This window comes from Oculina patagonica, chromosome 4 (genome assembly GCF_052425735.1).
Source record: "Oculina patagonica isolate OP01 chromosome 4, crgOcupat, whole genome shotgun sequence".
Classification (NCBI taxonomy): Eukaryota; Metazoa; Cnidaria; class Anthozoa; order Scleractinia; family Oculinidae; genus Oculina; species Oculina patagonica.
In genome coordinates this window covers 21941478-21966417 of record NC_135761.1, presented here as the reverse complement: position 1 = coordinate 21966417, position 24940 = coordinate 21941478, and the positions used below count along the sequence as shown (strand labels likewise).

Below are 24940 nucleotides of genomic sequence, written 5' to 3'. Positions count from 1 at the left end.
GTTGATTTTATTTTTATTTCATTGATTTCTTTTCTATTTTCAGCAAGATCTTATGGAAAGGGGTTGTTTTGCTAAAAAAAAAAGGCATCATTGTCAGCCCACACTATCTACTACCCAGTTGTAATAAGTTGTAGTTGTTTGGCGTGAATCGAAAGACCCGAATCACGGCTGGCTTTGCTCGCGTGCATGTGTAGTTTGTAAGTTTGCATGTGCGAGCTTTGAAGCCTGTTATGTCAGCGAAACAACCCGACATTTTTCCACACGTGATAAAGCCTATCATATTTTCAAGCATCTACTGAATTTTAAACATTGTCGCTCCTTAAGCTTGTGTTTAATCGATTGCTTTCATATCAATTTTTTACATCACGCCTCTTCCAGCTTTTAAGCTATTTATATTCAAACAGATCTACCTCACCATCAATTACACCATATTGATCTAAAATGATTTTTTAATTCTCACATTTTCATGTTTTGCTTTCACTATTTATCCTGGATTTAATGTATCTATCCTTATTCTTATTGATGTATTTATCCTTATTAGCAATTTGCATGACTACTTATTAATGAAGATAATAGAGGTTTAAAACGTGCTTTACAAGTTTTGTCGTATGATTGAAAATGATAACTCGTCTTCTATTTAACATAAAGGCGTATTGCTTATGACTCTTCTCTTCAGATCTTTGCAAAACCTTCTTCTTACTGCTTTGAGAACATTCTCCAGTACTTTCTTTGGAAGAATTTCTCTTGTACCATGCTAAAATAAAGAATTCTGTTCTTTACTTGAAAATATTTTTTTCCAGAAGATCAAACCTCCAGAGCACGGTGGTTGATAGGCTCTCGCGCTTTTCCGTGTAACATTAAAAAAAACACACACACACAAATAGCTTGTCCCGGCCATTGTTCGTTAATACAGTAAGAAGTTTTTAGATCTTTGATAAACATAAAGAGTTAAGAGAAGTTTGTATGTGCAGAGAAAAATGTGCCAGGCCAAGGCAAAGTGCTAGTGTTTATACTCGTTATGTTTGACTCCCATTATTTTACTCTCTAATGACCTCGTCGTGTGGACAAAGGGACCAAGGGAGTCATGCAATTTCTGAACATGTCTGCCATGATATTAACATTTACATAACTGTCATCTGCCTCTGAATCGCTCTCAGGGTCTCCTGAGGTACATAGCGAGTTGTTCGGGTACCCAGAGCCCTGGTAAAAAAAACTCCGCAGTGATTCCTCTGGCAAGACGTCTCTCGTTGGGGAAGGGACGCCCCTGGGGAAGTAAGACTGCAGGGGTTTCATCGGAGGGAGATTGTTCCGATGGATGGGATCAAATCCATCTTCTATGACCGCGTTGGGAACATCGCTGTTTGGACGTGACATAGGATTCCCGTTTCGAGTGCCGCGTTTAAAGTGGTGTTCGTCTATTACAACTTTCACGTTTTTGGGACGCGAATGGCGAAATCGTCGCCACCATTTCTGCTAGACCTGTCAGACAAAAGTACATGAAAAAAAGTTAAGACAGAGTCCATCAGGACCCAGTTGTACAAATGACGCAATCCACCGGATAAATCACTATCCATAATTGTTATACAAAACCTTTTTTGTTATAGACAAGAGAGTGATCTATCCGGTGGATAGCGTTATCAACCCTTTGAACAACTGACGCCAGGATACAACAACAATTTTAGTCATACTTCGCTATTTTCTACTTTTTTTAAAGCAAAAGATTGAAGTAAGTAGTGAGGAAAGGACCGAATTAGCCGTTTATTTGTGGAATTAATTATTTTTTTGTGGAATTAATTAAGTGAGTGACGTCATAGAGGCGTCAGTGACGTCATCAAAAATGGGGCGTAAATGACGTCATAAAATGGGGTGTAATCTAAAAATAGAAAAATTACGTCATTGGGGTGTAATCTAAAAATAGAAAAATTACGTCATTGGGGTGTAATCTAAAAATAAAAATTACATCATATCGGAGGGTAACCCCGCCTTGACCAATAGCCATAAAAGAAGCTGCTTGTAGTTCAGTCTATTCTCAGAGTTTACACCGTTCAGATCACAATGTACAGCAGTTATAATCAATTCTTTCAAGAGGGTTATGGAAATATCATATTACCCGATGACAGTGGAGATGAAAGCGATGATGAGAGCTCACAGGAAAGTGAACAGTCATTTAGTCAAGATTCTCAATCGAGCGAAGAAATAGACTCTTCCCAAGAACAAATGGAGCATATAGATCCCTGGTCGCGCATTCAAGATGAAGTCACTAGTCGTCACGAAGCCAAGCTCGAAACTCTGATAAACGAGTATGAACAACATGGAGATGTGTCTGAAGTGGCCCGTGTTAAGGCTGAAAATGCTCTGCTACCAGTATACAGGAAGGAGCTGAGAAAAGTTCTTTTGGAGTATTTACAGTGGATGCATGCAATGAGGAAAGATTCGACCTTCCGTAAAGTGATAGAGACCAAAAATGAATTGAAAGATACAGAGGGATATGATTGGTTAGAATCGACAGAACTCGCTATCGATAAGCGAAAATTCTTACTCAATCGGTTGTTTGTCAAACAAACTGTTCCCGAACACTAAGTGAACTGTGCCTGTTAATCTTTTCTGGTGACACCTCTGTCAATGTTTTTAATAATCAATAAACGTATTTTAAAAGAGAAAAAACCTTCCTTCTTGTGTCTCGCGGTGCGCAACTTGTCTATATAAACGCCTATAGATGCTAATTTCTTAAGCAAACTCCACCAAGTTTATACCGTAATTCGCTTAAATGCTCATACGCGTTCTCTACCGTTTGAATTAAGATAAAACCAAACATGTGAAACATAGGTTTACAAGTCAAAAAAGTTGTACATTGATCAAATTTTTTTCACAAAATCGGTTCACTGAGCTGGTCTTACAATTTATTTTACTCGTAACTGCTCAATAACTCCATATTGCCAATGTAGTATTGCCGTATTGGCCGCTACGAATTTTTTGCTGTTTGTAATAATTGCTATTTGATTTTCTTGGTTGCTCTTTGTCACTCAACTGGTTAAATGATTTATTGATCTTATGAACTTAACGTAATAAGAAATTTTGAAATGGAAAACTTTTAGAAAGTTTTGACAGTAAGAAAGTTTACTTTAAAGAAATGTAAATGAACTGTTGACAGGTTTGAGTGTGAATTTTTCGCTCCGATAATAACCCTTGGGAAAAGCATGTTAGTAATGCCTTTGTGTTAAGCGAAACCCCTAATTCTGGAAAAGTTTAATGAATTTTTATGAAGTAAATAATAAGAGTTTTTTAAAGGAAATAAACTGAAGAAAATCACTTAATTTCCTCTTTTAATACACTGTTATTTATACAATAGCCGTTGACATTACATTCTTTTAAACAAAGATTGCAAAAACAGACTTAAACCTATATGTCCGTGTCATCCAACAGCAAATGTTTATGCAAAAACATTACAGAGAAAGCCACCGTGGATGTTGACGTGTTGTTATTTTAGACCGTTTGCTAGTCTTGTCTGTTTTTCGAATGCTTTTACTTCTGTTTTTCAATAAATCCTTTGATTTTCTTGGTGTGGATAACTGGTAGTTAATGTCAATGCCTTGTTGTTGAATAGACGGAGGTATGGTACACGCTTTAAGTTTTTGGCTGTTCTCAGTGTTTTGATAGATGATTACTTTAACTTTAGGTTGTAGTTTTGCTTCTTGTAGCCACTTTCTTCTTTGATTGTGATCCAGCTGATGAACATTAGTAAGATGGTTAGATAATTTCACGAGATATTTTGCTCCACATCCCGGAACCGGACAGTCTCGGCAAACTCTTCTAACCATGTTAACGGCATGAAATATTGACGCAAATGAGAGAGTTTTGTTAATATCCTTGTGTTATATAGACGCTACTGAAGGTCAAAAAGGACAAAATGAGGTCAAAAAGGACAAAATAAGGACAACAAGGACAAAACAAGGACTAAAAGGACAAAAGGAGACACGAGGGACATTTAAGCTATATGTTTCGCTGCAAACGCGCGTGGAGAACGCGCGTGGAGAGAGCGCGCGCGTGTCATTTGAGAGATTTTTTTTTTCTTATCTATGTAAAAATCACTGAAAAATAAGTTAATAATTTCACGATAAAGGAAATCTCTAATTTCTCATTTCCAGAAAGATAGAACGATGTTCGCTCTTGTTTTCCTAACGTTCATATTATTTCACTATTCTAACGCCTGTTTAGAGGGAAACTGTCGCTGCTATGAAGCTATGGAAGTAATCGACTGCTCACACAGAGATCTATATTCATTACCATACCCAAAGTTTGCCCTGGTGAACTATACCTCGATTTTACTGCGTGACAACAACCTTCGACACCTGAATTTAACCCATCTATTCAAAGTGTTTCCACGAGTGATGGTTTTGGATTTGCGTGACAATGATCCGGTGTTGTGTGATGATATAGAAAGGTACCACAACTCCAAGTCGATTATTATAATCTCTGATTGTAATTCTACTAATACCGGCACAGAGATTACGACAGCCGTCCTCTCAACAAATTCGCCCACCCATCGTCAAAACAATCTCACTTATACTTCAAGCACTGGGAGTTATCAAAAGCCTTCAGATCGCAAACAGACCATGAAAATGAGGGATTATCATCGCACAATACCGGATCATTGTCACGCAAATCCAAAACCATCACTCGTGGAAACACTTTGAATAGATGGGTTAAATTCAGGTGTCGAAGGTTGTTGTCACGCAGTAAAATCGAGGTATAGTTCACCAGGGCAAACTTTGGGTATGGTAATGAATATAGATCTCTGTGTGAACAGTCGATTACTTCCATAGCTTCATAGCAGCGACAGTTTCCCTCTAAACAGGCGTTAGAATAGTGAAATAATATGAACGTTAGGAAAACAAGAGCGAACATCGTTCTATCTTTCTGGAAATGAGAAATTAGAGATTTCCTTTATCGTGAAATTATTAACTTATTTTTCAGTGATTTTTACATAGATAAGAAAAAAAAAATCTCTCAAATGACACGCGCGCGCTCTCTCCACGCGCGTTCTCCACGCGCGTTTGCAGCGAAACATATAGCTTAAATGTCCCTCGTGTCTCCTTTTGTCCTTTTAGTCCTTGTTTTGTCCTTGTTGTCCTTATTTTGTCCTTTTTGACCTCATTTTGTCCTTTTTGACCTTCAGTAGCGTCTATATAACACAAGGATATTAACAAAACTCTCTCATTTGCGTCAATATTTCATGCCGTTAACATGGTTAGAAGAGTTTGCCGAGACTGTCCGGTTCCGGGATGTGGAGCAAAATATCTCGTGAAATTATCTAACCATCTTACTAATGTTCATCAGCTGGATCACAATCAAAGAAGAAAGTGGCTACAAGAAGCAAAACTACAACCTAAAGTTAAAGTAATCATCTATCAAAACACTGAGAACAGCCAAAAACTTAAAGCGTGTACCATACCTCCGTCTATTCAACAACAAGGCATTGACATTAACTACCAGTTATCCACACCAAGAAAATCAAAGGATTTATTGAAAAACAGAAGTAAAAGCATTCGAAAAACAGACAAGACTAGCAAACGGTCTAAAATAACAACACGTCAACATCCACGGTGGCTTTCTCTGTAATGTTTTTGCATAAACATTTGCTGTTGGATGACACGGACATATAGGTTTAAGTCTGTTTTTGCAATCTTTGTTTAAAAGAATGTAATGTCAACGGCTATTGTATAAATAACAGTGTATTAAAAGAGGAAATTAAGTGATTTTCTTCAGTTTATTTCCTTTAAAAAACTCTTATTATTTACTTCATAAAAATTCATTAAACTTTTCCAGAATTAGGGGTTTCGCTTAACACAAAGGCATTACTAACATGCTTTTCCCAAGGGTTATTATCGGAGCGAAAAATTCACACTCAAACCTGTCAACAGTTCATTTACATTTCTTTAAAGTAAACTTTCTTACTGTCAAAACTTTCTAAAAGTTTTCCATTTCAAAATTTCTTATTACGTTAAGTTCATAAGATCAATAAATCATTTAACCAGTTGAGTGACAAAGAGCAACCAAGAAAATCAAATAGCAATTATTACAAACAGCAAAAAATTCGTAGCGGCCAATACGGCAATACTACATTGGCAATATGGAGTTATTGAGCAGTTACGAGTAAAATAAATTGTAAGACCAGCTCAGTGAACCGATTTTGTGAAAAAAATTTGATCGATGTACAACTTTTTTGACTTGTAAACCTATGTTTCACATGTTTGGTTTTATCTTAATTCAAACGGTAGAGAACGCGTATGAGCATTTAAGCGAATTACGGTATAAACTTGGTGGAGTTTGCTTAAGAAATTAGCATCTATAGGCGTTTATATAGACAAGTTGCGCACCGCGAGACACAAGAAGGAAGGTTTTTTCTCTTTTAAAATACGTTTATTGATTATTAAAAACATTGACAGAGGTGTCACCAGAAAAGATTAACAGGCACAGTTCACTTAGTGTTCGGGAACAGTTTGTTTGACAAACAACCGATTGAGTAAGAATTTTCGCTTATTTTTTTTATCGATAGCGAGTTCTGTCGATTCTAACCAATCATATCCCTCTGTATCTTTCAATTCATTTTTGGTCTCTATCACTTTACGGAAGGTCGAATCTTTCCTCATTGCATGCATCCACTGTAAATACTCCAAAAGAACTTTTCTCAGCTCCTTCCTGTATACTGGTAGCAGAGCATTTTCAGCCTTAACACGGGCCACTTCAGACACATCTCCATGTTGTTCATACTCGTTTATCAGAGTTTCGAGCTTGGCTTCGTGACGACTAGTGACTTCATCTTGAATGCGCGACCAGGGATCTATATGCTCCATTTGTTCTTGGGAAGAGTCTATTTCTTCGCTCGATTGAGAATCTTGACTAAATGACTGTTCACTTTCCTGTGAGCTCTCATCATCGCTTTCATCTCCACTGTCATCGGGTAATATGATATTTCCATAACCCTCTTGAAAGAATTGATTATAACTGCTGTACATTGTGATCTGAACGGTGTAAACTCTGAGAATAGACTGAACTGCAAGCAGCTTCTTTTATGGCTATTGGTCAAGGCGGGGTTACCCTCCGATATGATGTAATTTTTATTTTTAGATTACACCCCAATGACGTAATTTTTCTATTTTTAGATTACACCCCAATGACGTAATTTTTCTATTTTTAGATTACACCCCATTTTATGACGTCATTTACGCCCCATTTTTGATGACGTCACTGACGCCTCTATGACGTCACTCACTTAATTAATTCCACAAAAAAATAATTAATTCCACAAATAAACGGCTAATTCGGTCCTTTCCTCACTACTGAAGTATAGTTATTCATGATTGCACCAACATAATTTCTTATCAGTGCCCTATAACATGATTTCCAAATTCCATAAGAACTACGAGAACGTACATTTTCAGATGAAGATTGTTTGGTTAAATTTTCTTTTAAGCGTTCAGTGCACCTCGACGTTTGGTAAAATGATATCTTTTCATAAGTTTTTTCAAACAGTGACACAGAAGTTTCTGAATAAGATGTAAATAATTTTGTTACAAAACCGTGTCCTTTTAATACTCGAAGTCCTGCCTGATTCCGTCTTAAATTTAATAAAAAGACGACACGTTTCACAACATAAGGTAAGTTAGCCGTCTTCTTCTTCCTCCGTGCAGAACAAAACAAAATAAGTGACCGCTGTGCGCATGCTGAAGGTAAGTACGAAAGTAAGGCGTCACTTAAGGCGAAAAAAAAATTAAAAAAACGTATATTGAAACAGTGAAAACCTGTACCGTACCTATGGATTGTGCAATGGCCGTTAAATCTCACATACAGCCAACCAAGACAGGAGGGTTCAATTCCCCAATAAACGTTCTTGTAGCGTCCAATGCAACAGACAGCTCTGTAGAAGTTAAAGGTAGTTTGTATCACTAGAGGCGAAAAATATGTATGAAGATTTAGAAACAGAGACAACCCAGACCATCCTACACAATACCTGTGAATCTTGCGATGGCCGTTAATCTCACATACAGCTAGCCAAGGCTGGAGGGCTCAATCACCCGATGTACGTTCTTGTAGGGTATAAAATAAACAATTTGTGCTCTGCGTGAAGATGTTCTAAAAGTATGAAAGAAAACAATCATGTTTACTAATTAAAGCCAAATAACACATAGTTCTGTTCGCAGAATTTCTTTCATTCTCACGGTGCGCTTCTGAAGCCTTGTGGGATCGTGTGACGTTCTAACTAATTAAATCTGTAATCTTAATTGAAAGGAAAACGGTACTAAAGAATGTGTGACAATCAAACCTGTCACAGAATATCCATCGCAATCACTGTCCACGGTGAGCGTCTTTCCTTCACAACGTTTATATTGTGCTAGTAACCGTGCCCATGTTAAAACTGTTTAGTTGTAATAACGGTTTTAGGTTCTGAAGCTGTTCGAGACAATGATTTTACTCTCCTAATCCCCGTCAGTATAATATGGTACCACCTAACCAGGTAAGAGACAGGAAAACTGGTTCAACTTTCAACGCAAGGCCAAGAACAGGAAATCTGACAACAAACAGACTGTCGAAATAAAAGAATTTTAAGGACGAAACTCCCTTTCCCCTCCTTAACTATTTCTACCTTGAAGTTACAGTGCAATTTAAGTAAACAGCTCTCTCGTCCGCAGAGGCTCCTTTAGTGGCGGAAGGCGAAAAAAACCGGAGGGAGGAAGACGATTTCCCTCGCGCGCTTTCGTTTCGATTCTCTCCAGGCTCCGCGCGCTTACCTTTTACCCCTCCCCATTTCCCACCCCGTAGGGAACACGAAAGAGACCTCTGCGGAGGCTAGGAGAGAGAGTAAACAGTGCTGCACACGAGTTACCTGGAGTGAAAATAAATCGGCCTTCTTCACTTCCGGAATTGAGCATCAGCACACCACCGTCAGGGTCACGTGTTATTCGGATCTGCATTTGTCTTTCAATTGATTGCTAAACGGGAAAATAAAGATAAATCTGAGGCGAGGGGAAGAAATTGATTATTTATTGATTAATTAAGTACCGAAAGATTACTATAAGTAGATAAAAAATATCGCCAGTGTTTCAACCAATCAAAAATAAATGAAAAGTGATGTAATGTATATGAAATGATTCATATATGAACTGCGGATGTATATGAGAGTGATAAATGATCGTCGCAGTGATTTTTCAATTTAAGCAATTGGAATAAAGAAGCCTGAAAAAAATTCAGGGCTTCAACGGGATTCGAACCCGTGACCTCCGCGATACCGGTGCGATGCTAAATGAAAAGTATTCGTGACTCGCTGGCTCGCACATGTTTCTCTGTGTCTTGTGTCGTGTACGAATTGTGGTCAGTTTACTGGATTGCCTGAGTCCTTTGTGAAAAGCTAGAGTGATTGGAAATGTAAGCATAGATCGGATCCCACCAAATTAGTGGATGGAAATTTTAATTGATCATTAGCGGTTTAAAAACCGCTAATGATCAGTAAAAACTAGATTGTTTGAGGTGCAAGCAGAAAGGAAGCACTCGAAGAACGGTGAGAACTAGCATTGGACTCCAGGGTTTTTTTTTACTGGATTATAAGTGACGGAGTTATACGCAATAGAATCCGTTCTGTTTCTACCTACTCGAATTCTGTCGAACATATGACTCCGCCTTCGACTCCAATTTTCGATATTTTCATTGGGCCGTAAGCTGCATTTTTGAGTATGACACAAAAGTATAACGACTGGATGTGGTTAATGTCATTCTGGACCCTTTATGAAATCCATTTATTCACATTTTATCACACACATAAAAGTTACATCATTTTAAGAAACGTTGGAATTGTTATTCTTACCTTATCGTATCATTTGTCTTTGACGGCTCTGCGCCTTCTTCCCCGCGTCACTGGTGCTCCCTTACAGTAACACGCAAAAACTAAAGGAAAAGAAATCAGAAATTAATCATGATTTTAATCATCCTACCACGAAAGTATCCTTCATTTTACACAAGACGGACGCCCACGTATAAAATTCGTTCGAGTTACCTTTTTTCCTATTCCTAAATCATAGTCAGAAACGTGTTGATTGATTGATTGATTGATTGATTGATTGATTGATTGATTGATTGCAGACGTTTCGCGTATCCCGAAAACCGGTTTTTGTTTCCCGTCGAAGCATTTATACTGAGATCAAGACGAAAATATCAAAGTTACTGCAACTATAAATTTGCTTCAAAAGTCCCCGTCGCTTTAAAATCTCACCTAGAGTATGCTTGATAGTATGCTCTCGTCGCCGGCAATGTCCGAAATGATTTATACCTCTTGAAAAAAAGGTTTACTTTACCGTATTTAGAAACCCTTGTAAATCTCATCTTTGTTACAGAACACTGCTTGAAGTTAATGGTCGTGTTCCCGTACGTTTCGTGTCGTGAGCTTAGGGTAGTTTAAATTACTTTATTGAGTGTTAACATTTTTATTTATCTGTACGTTAACAGAATGTGACAGTGGAAGTCGCTTCACATCCCACGTAATCTGCCTTTGGGCGTCTTGTTTATATGACAAAAACAAGTCACTTCGTGCTATGACTGCTTTTAAATGGATACCCTTTAAGTCCAAATATCCACATAAAATTCCTCTTACTGATAGTCTTAAATAGGAGAATTTGTTAACAGATCAAAGCAGCTTTCCCTTGTGATCTCTATACTTATTATCAGGGACCACTTTTTTTTTTTCTGGCCCCCGGCATAGTTATCAATCCTGTTCACCCACTGATCACCATCATGAAAGAAATCAATCAATGTCACTAAGAAGAAAAGACGCGTTAGAAAATAAATTAATATTCGTGCACATCTCCAAGTAAGAAAACGTTGTGAAATGTGAATCATACCGGTACTAAGAAAATAAACTCTAGCAGCTTGCTATCAAAATCCCGCCTTCCATGGCTCATCATTGGCTTAAAAGTTGCCAGTAACTTGAAAGATCTAGAATAGATAGATATATATCTTGTAAATGATTTGAAGCATTATTTTCATGTACACTGAAAGCTACACCAGCTAAAGATCAAAGAGCTTTTAGTATAAAACTACTAGCGTTCTATCACGAATGCTGTTCTCTGATTGGCTACGCTACGCTACTCACTATCTATTCTATTTTAAAAAGTGAGTAGAGAAACAGCGTGCGATTGTCAACAGAATGGCCGCCAAAATTTACGATAAGGAAAAGCATAGCGTAAAATACAGCGACTTAGAATAAAGCTCAAACTACTATCACACATCTAAGGAACAACACAATCACACCTACTTGTTAAACTTTCTCATCAGGGAAGCACATTAAACTGACACGTCCACTCCTTAATCAGTGACAAGGACTCATCCTCTTCTAAGTTTCGAAACATGAGCATCACCCAATCTAAAATGAAAGACATAAAAACAAAGAGATCCTCCCTCAGTGATCTTAGAATTAAATCATAGTACGTATCAGTAACTTGACCGGAGTTTATCAAGTTGTGATGAGTTGTCTTGAATCAAGTGGACTCGAGTTTACCTTAGGTCTAGTAGAGATAGGCTTAGCGTACAATACAGTGACGATATAAGAATTTTTTTCAAATTTCTATAACACGATTAACAAACAACACCATCCCACTTACTTGTTATCATCAGGAGATGCGCATTCAAGTGACACATGTAATCTTCTTTATCAGTAAAAAGGACTCATCATTTGTTAAGTAATAATTGAAAAAAAAGATCATCACACCATCTACAGGAAAAGACGTAAAAATCAAAAAAAAAATTAAGTGAAATCCCTGAAAAAAGAAATCACATCGTACACATGCAAGCAGGGTTTATCCAAGGAGTTCTTACTCCTTTAAAGGTACCTGCCAATAATTGAAGAAGGGCGCAGGTGTTAACCTAGCCCTGGCTTTTATAACAAAACTTGCTGGGTACCGGACCATCTCAATAAATGTGTTTGGTACATTAGCAGTGGCGGATTTACGGAAAGGGGCCCAAGGGACCCAGGCGCCCACCTTATTGTTCGGTCAAACTGAAGCTCAAAGGGCCGAGAAACAGTAATTTTTGAGAGCGGACCCTCCTCTTTTTACGTGGTCTGGATGATCGGGGGACCCACTTATCTGAAGATCTGGATCCACCACGGAATTAGCCTCCAGGAGATTTTTCAATATCAATTAAAGTTTAACGTTATATTCCCTAAGCAAAAAGTGTCTATTTTAATTTAAGCGTAGGATTCTCCATTTGACCCCTCTCCAAACATTTATCTTCTCAAAGAATATTAAGATTTTCAAACAACACTGAATAACAAAGTAAACGAAACACAGTCACACTTACTTGTAAACTAATCAGTTGATACACATTAAGCTGCTAATCTTCAACACTATTAAACAAGGTTTCATCCTTTTCTGCAACGTACGTAATAAAACAGCATCACACCATCTAAAGTGAAGAACATACGAAAAACAACATTTTGATTGAGTCGGTACGACTACTTTATACGGGTAGTGTTTCATAAATTCGACCCGACTCACTGGAAGTCAAGGCACGTTAACCAGCATTAAATAAAGGAACGATGTAAGGGAGGCTAGAAAAATTAGAGAACTAGACTACACGCGATGAAGCTGTGACCACTCGTGTTACCTGAAGCCCAAAGAGTTTTTAGAGGTCTAGTTGCAAGACACTTAGCATACCAAAAGGCTACGATACGAGCAAGGGTATTAAAAATCGGCAACTTGACCCGACTCAATCAAGTTGTGATGAATTGTCTTGAATCAAGTGGACTCGAGTTTACCTGAGGTCTAGGAGAGAAAGGCTTAGCGTAAAATACAGTGACCATGTAAGAAATATTTTAAAAATGCTATAACATGTTTAACGAACAACAAAATCACACTTACTTGTAGAACTTGTTATCAGGAGATACACATTTAACTGACACATGTAATCTCCTTTATTAGTAACAAGGACTCTTCCTCTCCTAAGTTTTGCTGAAAAACATTAGCATCACACCATCTAAAGAGAACGGAAAGATGTAACAATCAAAAACGGAAAAAGTAAGTGAAATCCCTTTTTGTGGAACCTCCCCCAGTGATCTTGGAAATAAATTACTTCGTACCCATGAAAGCAAGGTTTATCAAAAGAGTTGGTACATATCAATAATTGTACAAGGGCGTGGGTTTTAATCTGGCCGTGGCTTTTATAAAGAAACGTTGCTGGTACCCGACCAATTCAATAAAGATTTTTGGTACATCACAGGCGGCACGGGACTCGACCTTATTGTTCGGTCAAACGGAAGCCCAAAAAGCCGAGAAAAGTAATTTTTGAGAGCGTCCCCCATCTTTTTTCCAGGATCTGGATGATCGGGGCCCCACTTATCTGAAGGTCTGGATCCGACACGGATCCAGATCAATATAAATTAAAGTTAAACATTATATTCCCAAAGCAGGTTTAGTTTTTTTTTTTTTTTTTTTTTCAAATTTGAGCTCCGGGTTCTACATTTGACCCCTCTCCAAACATAAATCTTGTCAAAGAATATTAAGATTTTCAAACAACACTGAATAACAAAGTAAACGAAACACAGTCACACTTACTTGTAAACTAATCAGTTGATACACATTGAGCTAGTGATCTTCTACACTATTTAACAAGGTACGCAATAAAACAGCATCACACCATTTAAAGTGGAGAACCTACGGAAAACAAAATTTTGATTTAGTCATGACAACTAGTGATTCATAAAGTCGACCCGACTCACAAGAAGTCTAGGCACGTTAAACAGCATTAAATACAGCAATGACATAAGGAAGGCTAGAAAAAAATAAGAACTAGACTACATGTGATGAAGCTGTGACCACTCGTGTGACCTAAGCGTTTTTGGAGTTCTAGTTGGAAGAGACTTGGCATACCAAAAGGCGGGGATAGGAGCAAGGGTAGTACAAATCGGCAACTTGACTCAAGTCAATCAAGTTGTGATGAATTGTCTTGAATCAAGTGGACTCGAATTTACCTGAGGTCCAGTAGAGTTAGGCTTACAGTGACGATATACGAAATATTTTCAACTTACTATAACAAAATTAACGAACAATACAATCACACTTACTTGTTGAACTTTTCATCAGGAGATACACATTAAACTGGCACATGTAATCTCCTTTATCAGTAAAATAACTCATTCTCTGCTATGCTATGCTATGCTATGCTAAAAAACATGACCATCACACCATCTAGAGAGAAAGACGTAAAAATCAAAAACAAAAAAAGTGGAATCCCTATTTGTGAACGTCCATCACTGATCTAAGAAATAAGTCTCTCACTTCGTACACATGAAAGAAAGGTTTGTCATGGGATTTCTTTTTCCTTTAAAAAGGTACATGTAAATAATCACACAAGGGCGCGGGTTTTAACTCGGCTCTGTTTTTACTTACCACCTTGTTCGGTACATAACCCCCAGAATAGTTTTCAATATATACATAATAACATTCTGTCGGGTTTTTTTTTAAATTTAAACAAAACGCTTTCCCTTTGGCATCCCTCCAAAAAACATTTCCCAAAAATGATTGATATTCTTGAACAACTTTGACACAATTAAAGATTCAAGCGCAGCCAGTATGAGACATAATAAAAAGCGATTAAAAAGTATCACTGGCTAAAATATTAAAAGAAAGAGCTTCCGGTTGTTGCTCTATACAAAACAAAAACAAGTCACACTTACTTGTAACCTCGTCAGTTGAAACACATTAAATAAGTTGTCTCATACTATAAAACAAGGTAGTCGTCTTCTAAGTAAAGCATCATAAAGAATACTTCATCACACCATCTAAAGTAAAGGACAAACGAAAAATTAAAATTCTTGATTAAGTCGCGTCGTTCTGGATGTGTAGTTTTATTCACTGATATGGTACGCATTTTACTTCAATTATTATTCATTGCATTACTTGGTTTATTTAACTGTAATCATATACTAACGGTTTCAAATACTGAAAGGTTTATAATAAAGTGCGTATTAAGTTCATATTGGATTGATTTTTTGTTATTTTAACACCCTTTAAAAAATGCAGACAAGTTCTGTTAGCCCCCTATATAAAGAAACTTCTCATTCCCATCACAAAAGATCACTTTACGAATTCCATGGGAAATTCCAGGAAGTTGATACAACTTGATTCAAGTCGCTGGTTTTTTTCTTTTTTGTCTGGATAGGGTTATGCGAGTTTATCATTTAAAAAAGTAATACAAAATCTTGGTTTTAAACCTGTTCGTGTTGTGACGCAAAGTAAAGCTAAGAACAAGGAAAATTTTTAAAAACGAGGTTGCGTGGGGGGAGGGGATGGCTAGTGGGATTTGACGATTAGCCACTACTTCGTTGAATATTTAACCTGCCTTCCAAAAGGAACGACTATTTCTATATGATAATTAGTTACATTGCAAACTTTTCAGGTCTCTCAAATCACATTCAATCGGGGCAGTGTTAAATGCGCGACGCTCACTTCGTTTGTATAATTTTCACCTAGAAGTAACAAGCTCCTCCTATTCAACTTTGAAAAAATGCTCCCAAGGACCTAGCCTGCTACAAAGAACCAAGGCTCCCAAGCACCAAGTTAAGACAGTTATACTTATAATTACATCTTCCATACCTTCTCAGTTAAAAAAGTCTTTCAAAAACTCCTTGGCCGACGAGCTATTCTGCGCACGCATGGCAACCCTCTCTAACTTTCTTGCCGTTCGTCTGTCTTTGTTCTTGTAATTTTTGTCTTTTAACAATTTTTTGGCAATGTAAGTTAGCCAAAGGGCATTGCTTGAACTTGTAAACTTTTCCCAGTCATTTCTGTCAATGACATACAAGACACTTGAAAATTAAATAACCAGTGCAACCTGACACAATAACACCCTCACTAACATTTTTTGCTGACTTCATGCAAAGTGCCAACTCTCAGTCAGAGAAACGTACATTAAATGTACAAACAAGAATTTGAGGCATCTTAGTATTCCAGTTTCTTGGTCATCACTTTCAAGTCTTGCCTCTTCTTACTCAAATTGTTTCTTGCCTTTCTAGTGTGTGGATCTTGAATTTGTTTTGTGAGTTGTTAAAAAAGATTAGCAGGGTCTTTCTTTTGACCTTCTCTTTTGACACCTGATTGAAGAATCGTTGACCCATGAAAAGCGTTAACCATAAACGATTTGACACAAATGTTTCCTGGGACATCGAAAGAAATAATCGTCGTCTCTGACAGAATAAACACGATAATCAGACAGGCTGCATAAATCATGCTTAAAAGGATCTGATAGAAAGAAAATATCTTGACTATCAATAAAAGGAGTATTACTAAGCTTACAAAGGCTGTCTACCCAGAATTCCATTCGGTTTTATGGTGTATGCTTTATGGTTGTCACAGGGTCAACGTTTCTTCAATAAGGTATATACTAAACGGTGTTAATGCTTGGAATTGGGGTCTAATCTGACATGGGCTTGACCTTTCTTTGAACCTGTAAAACTTTTCCTAACAAGAATAGTTCCAATAAATATGAAACAACAAAGAAATCACACTTACTTATTGGACTCTTTCATCAGGCGATACACGTCAAACTGAAAATCATCTTTTCCCTCAAACAACGCTATTTCGTTCGCCAAATTACAGAACATCGCAACACCATCTAAAAATAAAATAACATTTAAAAGTAAAACCGAAAACCCAAACTCAGGGTCTCATGAGGGTAACCTATTCCTTTTTGAAAAAGTGAATTATGTACCAATACAGTTTTCCTTTTCATGCATCACAAAAAGGGGACACAATGCTTTACTCTCATGTTAACAATAAGGCAGTCATTTTTAAGACTGTTTGGCTCAAAACACGATAAATTTAAGTTCATCTTAAGTGGGAAGCACGGTTGCCTAATGGTTAGTGCGCTAGACACCGGATCGAGCGGTCTGGGTTCGAGCCCTGGCCAGGATCACTGTGTTGTGTTCTTGGGCAAGACACTTTACTCTCAAGGTGCCTCATCCCACCCTGATGTAGAAATGGGTACCGGCGATATAATGGTGGGGGAATACCCTACGATGGACTACCATTTCGTTCAGGGGGGATTCCTAGTCGCTTAAACAAGAAGTTCTGGCATAAAAGGGGCCTGGCCTGGCCATTCTCACACCTAGTTGTCAGTCAATCATTAAACCGTAAACAACTGGCAAACAACCTGCGTATTTTCCACCTCTGTTACTGATATAATGCTTTTCATTTTCGCTAGGAATATTCTGTTAAACGTTAGGAAGTAATTTCTCATATTTTTATATTTTTGTCAATGATATATCTGGTTTTCATGAGATTTCAAAGCAAGGTAAGCTTGAAGGATGCTCGGCACCACAACGTGCCACGAATGCAAAAGTACAAATTTGCATTTCGCGCCCGAGAAGTGTGAATTGTGGGAGGTGTCATCCCTTTTTTTGGCAACTGGAGCGCATTACATCAGTCCTTTCACCGACAATAAAAGTAAGAGTGGAACATGAACGGCTGCAGCAAGCAGTTAAGTACCCCTGCTGTGTGCAACTTTTGACATTACCTTTCTTTATTCGTGAGAGAGTGAAGTCAATAATGGATACATGGACGCCATGACTCTCTACCATATGTTTTTCTCCAAGCAATGTGAATTCAATGAACTCTTCTTTTGTTCTGCTAATCAAAAGATTGCCCCAGTGGAGGTCACGGTGCTCGAATTCAAGCGCCTCCTCAGCAACGGCAAGTCCAAAGGCTGTCTGGTGTAGAACGCTCAAGGCCTCTGACATTGAAATAAATTGGAACTTTTCCAGGTCTACCCCACCATTTGAAAATTCAAATGTAACAAAAAATTGGTCGTTTGGGAAGACATCTGAAGAGAGATTATAGGAGAAAAATATTACAAAAATAATATAACAATTTAAGTTTATTAGAGCAATGTTTGGTTGGATATGTCTTTAAAAAAATCCAATACCAATTAAAAAAAAAACAGACAATCTGGTAAACCCGAATCAAAACTCAAAGCTAAATGCATGAAGCTGAGGTAGAGAACGAAAAATAAACTTGTACAAGGGAACCAAAATTGGCGTTGGATACCTTTCTTACTGATGATGAAGAGAGTAAAATAATAATGGAAAAATCGCACAGCTAAGTCAAGCTGGACTTTATAATTAGGTTTCCTGTAAATCAGACATAGAGGATATTCGAGTGTTCAAATCGCAATTTGGAAAAAAATGCGCAATATGGCAAATTGGATCCTGGTTTGTGGTAATCAACACAAAGAACTTGACATCTACCAAGAAATGCAGGACAACAAGGTTGAGCCAGATAGCCACAACGTTTCCTCATTGTTGGCTGCCTGCTGTTTTGATAAAAAAAATCCTGTCGAGATACGTGCCAGTGCCACAAGCAAAAAAAGGGGGCATCAGTTGCAAGTGTCCCCCATGCAACATTCATGCACGGCAGTGCCCAAATAGACTTTACAACATGGATGCTCAATGGCAATTAGATAGAAAACAGATAATCAGCTTAAACAACAACAGTCTGCAAAGTAAGCGAGAAAATAATCAAGTTATAAAATTATTAGTTATGTACCTGGTCTATCGTTCAATGACTCGTGTTCCTTATTCCATTTGTCCCATTCCTTTAACAACTCTCTCTGATATTTATCTCGAACACACCTTACACTATAAATGCACAAAATTGACAATCATTTAGTACTTAAAAAGCGTTTAAAATGTTTTGATGCAAATTAATACACACAGTCTGCGTTGCAACTCTGGCAAATCTTTCAAAGAGAATAAAAAGGAAGCAGTACTAAACATAGCTAAAATACGAACTGCAAAGGCGCAGAGGTAAGCCGAGTAAACAGACCAACAAAGCAGTCAAGAAAAGTGCAAGAGAAAAAAAGGACAAAAGAAAGTGAAAGCATAGCTTGTCGAACTTTTTTAATAACCAAGCAAGGAAAACATATACTTAACATAAAACCAAAATATTGAAGAAGTTGTTCCACGAATGGCCAGACAACAAAAAGGTTAAAAAAGGAATAAGCACAAGTGTTGAAAATGTTTGAATATCATAAGATTAGGTTTTTATGATACTGTAAGATTACAATAATAATCTCTCCTTTTTAAGGCCTTCTATCTGGCTCTCCCCAACACCCCCCTCCCCCCCCAGAAATTAGCCCCCTCTGCTCTGTGACAGCACTACAGTAATGAACAGATTTACTGTTGTTTATCAAGACCTAATTATTCCAAAACGTAATTAATACTTTTATCGTGGCTCGTTACGACGTGCGTTTTAAACACCCTCCCCCCCCCTCCCAACACACACACACACTTCCCATATGAGCCATTTCTTTTATAAAAACACATAATCAACTTACGAATTGATAAACCCTAGTACTTTACAGTATCAGGAATAGTCAAAATCTTTGTTGCTGTAAACTATCAGCCAGTCTTTCGAAACCGTTTATTTATCATCATTATCATTATTGGTTCTGCTTTACAGAAAAAGCTATTGTATTCAAACCTGCGCAGCGTGATGAATGCGCCAGTCATATTCATTGTTGTCTCCTACAAAAGAGACAAAACCGTTAAGGTTGCTTACCACGCACAGTTTTGAGGGGGTGAAAAATAGGATGACTTCGAAACGTCGTAGTTTTGTTTCGCTTATTTTTATAGACAAGTGTGCATGCTTGAAAACCTGCTTTGAGTCAAAGAGTGCTTTTGTGTTAAATTAACATGAAATTTTATGGGAGACATGAAAGTGGCGAATAGGTAAAGAGCGTTTATGGATCTCTAACAGATTATTAGGATGACAATCAAGAAGAAGGAAATAGGCAAGAGATTTTTGAACACAGTATTTACTTACGTTTTCTGCAACCTGTCCAAGTAAACTCAGTTCCCTATAGTAATAAGAAGAATAGGTTTATCTGTTTTGTAGTTAATCAGAATTTTAATTTTATTTTACTTCTACAATGTTGATTGTTTAAAAACAATCAACATTGTGTTTTAATAATATGGATGAGTGGATAAATTATTAAAGTCATGTACATGTATTGTTAAAGAACATACTTGGAAATAACCATTTCTGCTAGGATTTCTTCAAAGGTTTTTTGATTCTCTCCATTAACCTTAAATTGTCCTTGTACTGGCAAAATCTAAAAAGGATACATATCAACTGAATCTAAGGTGTCTGGAAAACCCGAATAAAGATCACAAATAGTTACAATTGCAAAGAATCAATACTGATGGATAAATGTAAAGAGAAATGGCAACTTGGATTAAGTTAAAGTAAATGAAGCAGCGTTTTCAAGTTGAATACTCGGAAAAAAGATTTTCCGAGTTCCCCCAACGGGAGTCGAACCCATGACCTTCCAGGATACCGGTTGGACGCTCTAACCACGAGTCCCCCATAGCTCAGTGGTTAGATAGAGCGTCCAACCGGTATTCTGAAAGGTCATGGGTTCGACTCTCGTTTGGGGAACTCGAAAAAACCTTTTTCCGAGTATTCAAATTGAGAACGCTACTTCATTGACTTTCACAATACTAATGGATCATGGGAATATCTGCAAATGAGTCATAAGAAATGTACTATCCTCGGTTTTATATAGTAGCAAAAGCGCATTCATTAACTACTTGTTGTTTAGAGAGCCTATTTCAATTAATTTTGACTTTTCAAAGCCGTTGCAATATATTGAATAAAAAAAAACAATTATTGAATTTGGCTTTTATATGATATGAAGAAGTATGCAGATCGAGAAAGGCTGGTCATGTTTGTTCGTCAAATTGGCTCTATAACTTGTCAAAACAAACTGATTTTTATTTTTTTAGGAACCGGTAATTTTAGAGGTTGGAGATGACTGGTGCCAATTGGGGGAGGATAAATAGTTTTTATAAACACAGTACTTTTTGTGGGCACTGAGAATAATGAGGATTATGGGGTGAGTGGTTAAAAGGGGGGCCGGCCCAAAAAAAAAATATGCAAATAGAATAAACAAATCTCAGAACAGATAAAAACACGTTTGTACTGAAATTTATTCGAAACAATGTACTTAACTTAAAAATAAATTGAATCAAAACAGATACCTTCAGCGCAATGGCCTGCCCGTCCTCATTCTGTGCCCCAAATATCTCGCCATACTGGCCTTCGCCCAGTTTTTTACAAGTTTTCAACAGACTGTTATTTGACATGAATAAAATAAAATAACAGATAAAATATCACGGATAACATGTACAATAAACTCATATCAATACAGTATGAAATCTAATAGAAGGGTGGTTGTCAAACAATGGCAGTTGATAATGACAGTTGTTTTTGGTTATGTCAGTGGTTATCTCTCTGCAAGAATTCTTTTTAAGAAATTTAGATCGTATTGTATTTATCAGAGTTAAAACCAAGAATGGACATTTAGTTGCACCTTTCCTTTATTTTGTATGCTGCTTTTATGGAACCAGATTTACCTTCTCAGACCACAGACTTTTTACCCTATGGTTGTTATTCTTATTGTAAATATTTAAGCTTTCAATCTTCTTTTATGGCTGTGTATTTACAGTAAAATGGAGAAAAAATATTTTCTTATTATTAAAGTTTGCTTTTATTCCGTTCTCTTTGGCAATTTGAAGCATGCGAAAAAAGTTCTAGAATTTTATTTTTTCAGAATACAAAAAACTACACAATGCACACAATTTCGACTTCAAGGAATCAGGTACTGCCTCTAGAATGTAGCTATATAAGATAAAATAATTATTTTTCGAGCGCGCGCGTTCGATATGAGATGGTAGATATATAGCCAACAAGGCGCGTAGTGCATCCAACAAGCGCGAGTGAAATACTTATTTATTTATTATTATATGGCTACAATAGTACGCGCGCTCTGATTGGCTGCTGAGCGGGCATTATTTTCTTGTAATGACCGGGCATTATGAAAATTTTTCTCGGCTCGACGGTTTTTTGAGTTGTGAGTAAAAGATACTAGCGAGGGGGCAAAAACAGCAAAAAATAGGTCACCAAGGGTGACATGAGTCTAATGCCGTATGGCATAGTGATACAGATTGCGCGGTTTTCGTAAGCCGGTTAAAATTGGTTAGAGGTTTGTGTTCGGGAGTTTAATTTAAAATGCTTATAGCAAGCTAGGGGCATCGTGGATGATTATGGATGAAAACGAAACAGTCATAAATGTTATATGCTTCACAAAATTTAAAGTATGAACAGGAGTTGATGTTACTTCTTCCGTATTGTCCGTAAAAGCAGAAACGATTAAACATTTGGACAAGATTGCGTGACGATTTACAAAAAGCATGTTCATTACAACAAGGGTTGAAGAACTTCACATCGTTTTCTTTCAGATTTTTCACCATTTTGATGATGACTCTTGAAACAGATTTTGCAATAAAAGCACTTGAAATAGTGACTGTTACTCCATTGTACTGTAAGCACTAAGTGACAGATTTTCCTAAAAACGGGTGTAAATGCTCACGTCAATATAATGATGACCTTTTGAACGCTGGAAACTAGGCAATTATTATCGAGCTACCATACACAGGAGCGAAGACTGTTTATCATGATGTACAAATTTCGCGAATCATCACTTCCATATCAATGTAACCATTTTATGATTTTTCTAGCTGTAAGAGGAACTTAAGATCTCTGAGAGTCGTAAAAGCATGAAATTCGATTTCAGTGTATGGCAAAGGCCGGGCGGGACAGTGTTATACTGCAAAGCGGCCAAACAAACGCATTTTGATTTAGTCGCGTAACTTGATTTACATTTATCCATGAACATCTTTTATTTTTGAAGGTTTTTGTTTGCACTGTAAAGAAAAAATTGGTCAAAATTCGAATGACTTAAATACAAAATACGAGGTAAAGTTTTCTATTTTTTAAAACAAAATAAATATTTGGTCGCATTGTGTAAATAAACGCGAGTCGCCGTCGAAATATTTTTTCTCAAAGACGTCTTGCTTTTTAAGCAAGACGAAAACACAAGTGCTTAACTGAACTGAAAACGAAGATTTATTTTCACAAAAAGCTTACAAATGTCTTAACTGGAAAATTATTACGTCCTGTTCAAGTGTTGAATAATCGTGACTTGAGAAAGAACTTTTAATTATGCGTGGGAACACGTGTCGCTGATTGGCTGTTTTTAATTGAAACTAATCGTGCGTGTCCGTACGGAGTCCGTCTTGCAGCTGATCATTGTTTTCTACATTACAGCGAACGATTATCGATCCCGAACCATTCCCTTGGGATTGCTAACAGCTTTTTTTCATATAACAAAGAGTCTAATGCGCATGCGCAAAGCGCACGCAAGCATTAGACTCAAAAATGCTGACAAAATATTACTATCTTTTCAATAACTGAAAGAAAAATATAAGGCATACCGATTTTTTTTTAGTATGAGCGACGAAGAGAGCCACAGAGAGCGAGAGTGAGAGCGAGTTTTACCTCCAGTGTTTTTTTCCCTTGATTATACTCTTTTTTTGAATAGTGCTTTAAGGCCATATAATAAATAACTTATTAACCTCGTCCGTTCGGTCATTACAGGGGAATCTCAGACCTCAACATTGATGTATTGACCTCGCTGTCGCTCGGTCAATACATCAAGGCCTCGGTCTGAGATTCCCCTGTAATGCCCTCACTGTCGGTTAATAAGTAGTATATAACAAACGCCAAAAGAAATGCAATATTTGAGATCCCCAGCTGTTTTCGTTGGCGCGTATCGACTACAATACTTGTAGTCAATGGTACAATGGTAATGGTAAAAACCTATCATTTAAGAACCTGTCAGGCTAAAATGACCGACTAAGGTACCATTTTTATAAGAACCTATTTAGCCTGCAATTTGGAAACAGGTTCTTAATTTGAAATCTATTCGAAATCCGCTACCATTGATTTTTATTCGCCGATAGAAAACAATCGCGCGCGTGTTGCTCATTTAAGGGCGAATTTTTATTGATTTTTGGCTTTAAAGTACATAAAGTACTGCAATTTTTTAGAGTTTCTACTAAAACAATTCGTTATGTATCTATAAGCGACAGTCAACTCGGCTGCGCCTCGTTGACTATACGCTCATTGAAAACTCGGGCTCACAGTCTAATTGTAAATCAAAAATGTTTTCTTTTGGAAAATATGACATGATTAGTGCATCATTTTTCACATAAAATAATTAATACTATGTGGTATGCAAGTTTTATACAAGAAAAAGGCTAAAAACCTCTATAACAACACTGAAATTTGTTCTTCAGAAAGTAAAAACCTATTAAGAACCTTATTAGCCTAAATTTGTGTTAATAACCCTTTATGTAAGAACATGTTTAGGCTAACATGAAATATAATAGGTTCTTACTCGCGGGTTTTTACTGTACAATATAAGCGCATATAAGGCGATTATAACACTTGGATTAACGATTAACACTTGGATAAGAGAAGGTCGAAAATACCCACAGGAACATGTATGTCAGTTTGCAATTTCTGTAGCCTATTTTACTTCACTGACAGAGTTACTCGAGTTAATTTCACTTTATTAATCCTGAAATTTTTTTAACTTCTGTACTTGCGGGTAGTTTGCAATTTCATCTTTTATTAGTGTTTTGACTAAATGCTCTTTTACTTCAAAGATCTCAAAATTAATTCCCTTTACTGCCTGCCATAAAATGTTTGTTCTGAAACTTCTTGCATGGTTCTACTCGAGTTTAACAGATTTCCAGAGCTTTTCAAGACAACTTGACTTTTTCCAGGTCTTTACAGTCATGAAAAGCGCCGCAATAAGATTCTAGTACTTTCCGTGTTTTCTAGGACCCATACAAACCTTGCATACATTTAAGTTTGCTCTTTTACTTTTTATTCTTATCAAGTTTTTGACTGTTCTATTCCTTTACTTAGGCAAAATCAGTCATGGTTTTGTTCCTTTAGATTGCTCCCATGCTGGTCTATATATTTAAATAACA

The 24940-nt window shown here is 37.0% G+C and overlaps 1 protein-coding gene across 1 annotated transcript in view; it reads right to left on the bottom strand.

The window, feature by feature from the left end:
• Positions 1–15642: 15642 nt before the first annotated feature.
• LOC144648244 (serine/threonine-protein kinase haspin-like) overlaps positions 15643–24940 on the bottom strand; it is a 40545-nt gene continuing 31247 nt past the window's right edge. The window contains exons 7-14 of the mRNA XM_078507862.1: positions 21080–21170; positions 20066–20151; positions 19863–19896; positions 19521–19564; positions 18585–18676; positions 17557–17862; positions 16554–16656; positions 15643–15829 (exon numbers count right to left, since the gene is read on the bottom strand). Of these exons, the coding sequence (XP_078363988.1) occupies positions 15643–15829; positions 16554–16656; positions 17557–17862; positions 18585–18676; positions 19521–19564; positions 19863–19896; positions 20066–20151; positions 21080–21170 (943 nt within the window). The remainder of the gene's footprint in view (positions 15830–16553; positions 16657–17556; positions 17863–18584; positions 18677–19520; positions 19565–19862; positions 19897–20065; positions 20152–21079; positions 21171–24940) is intronic.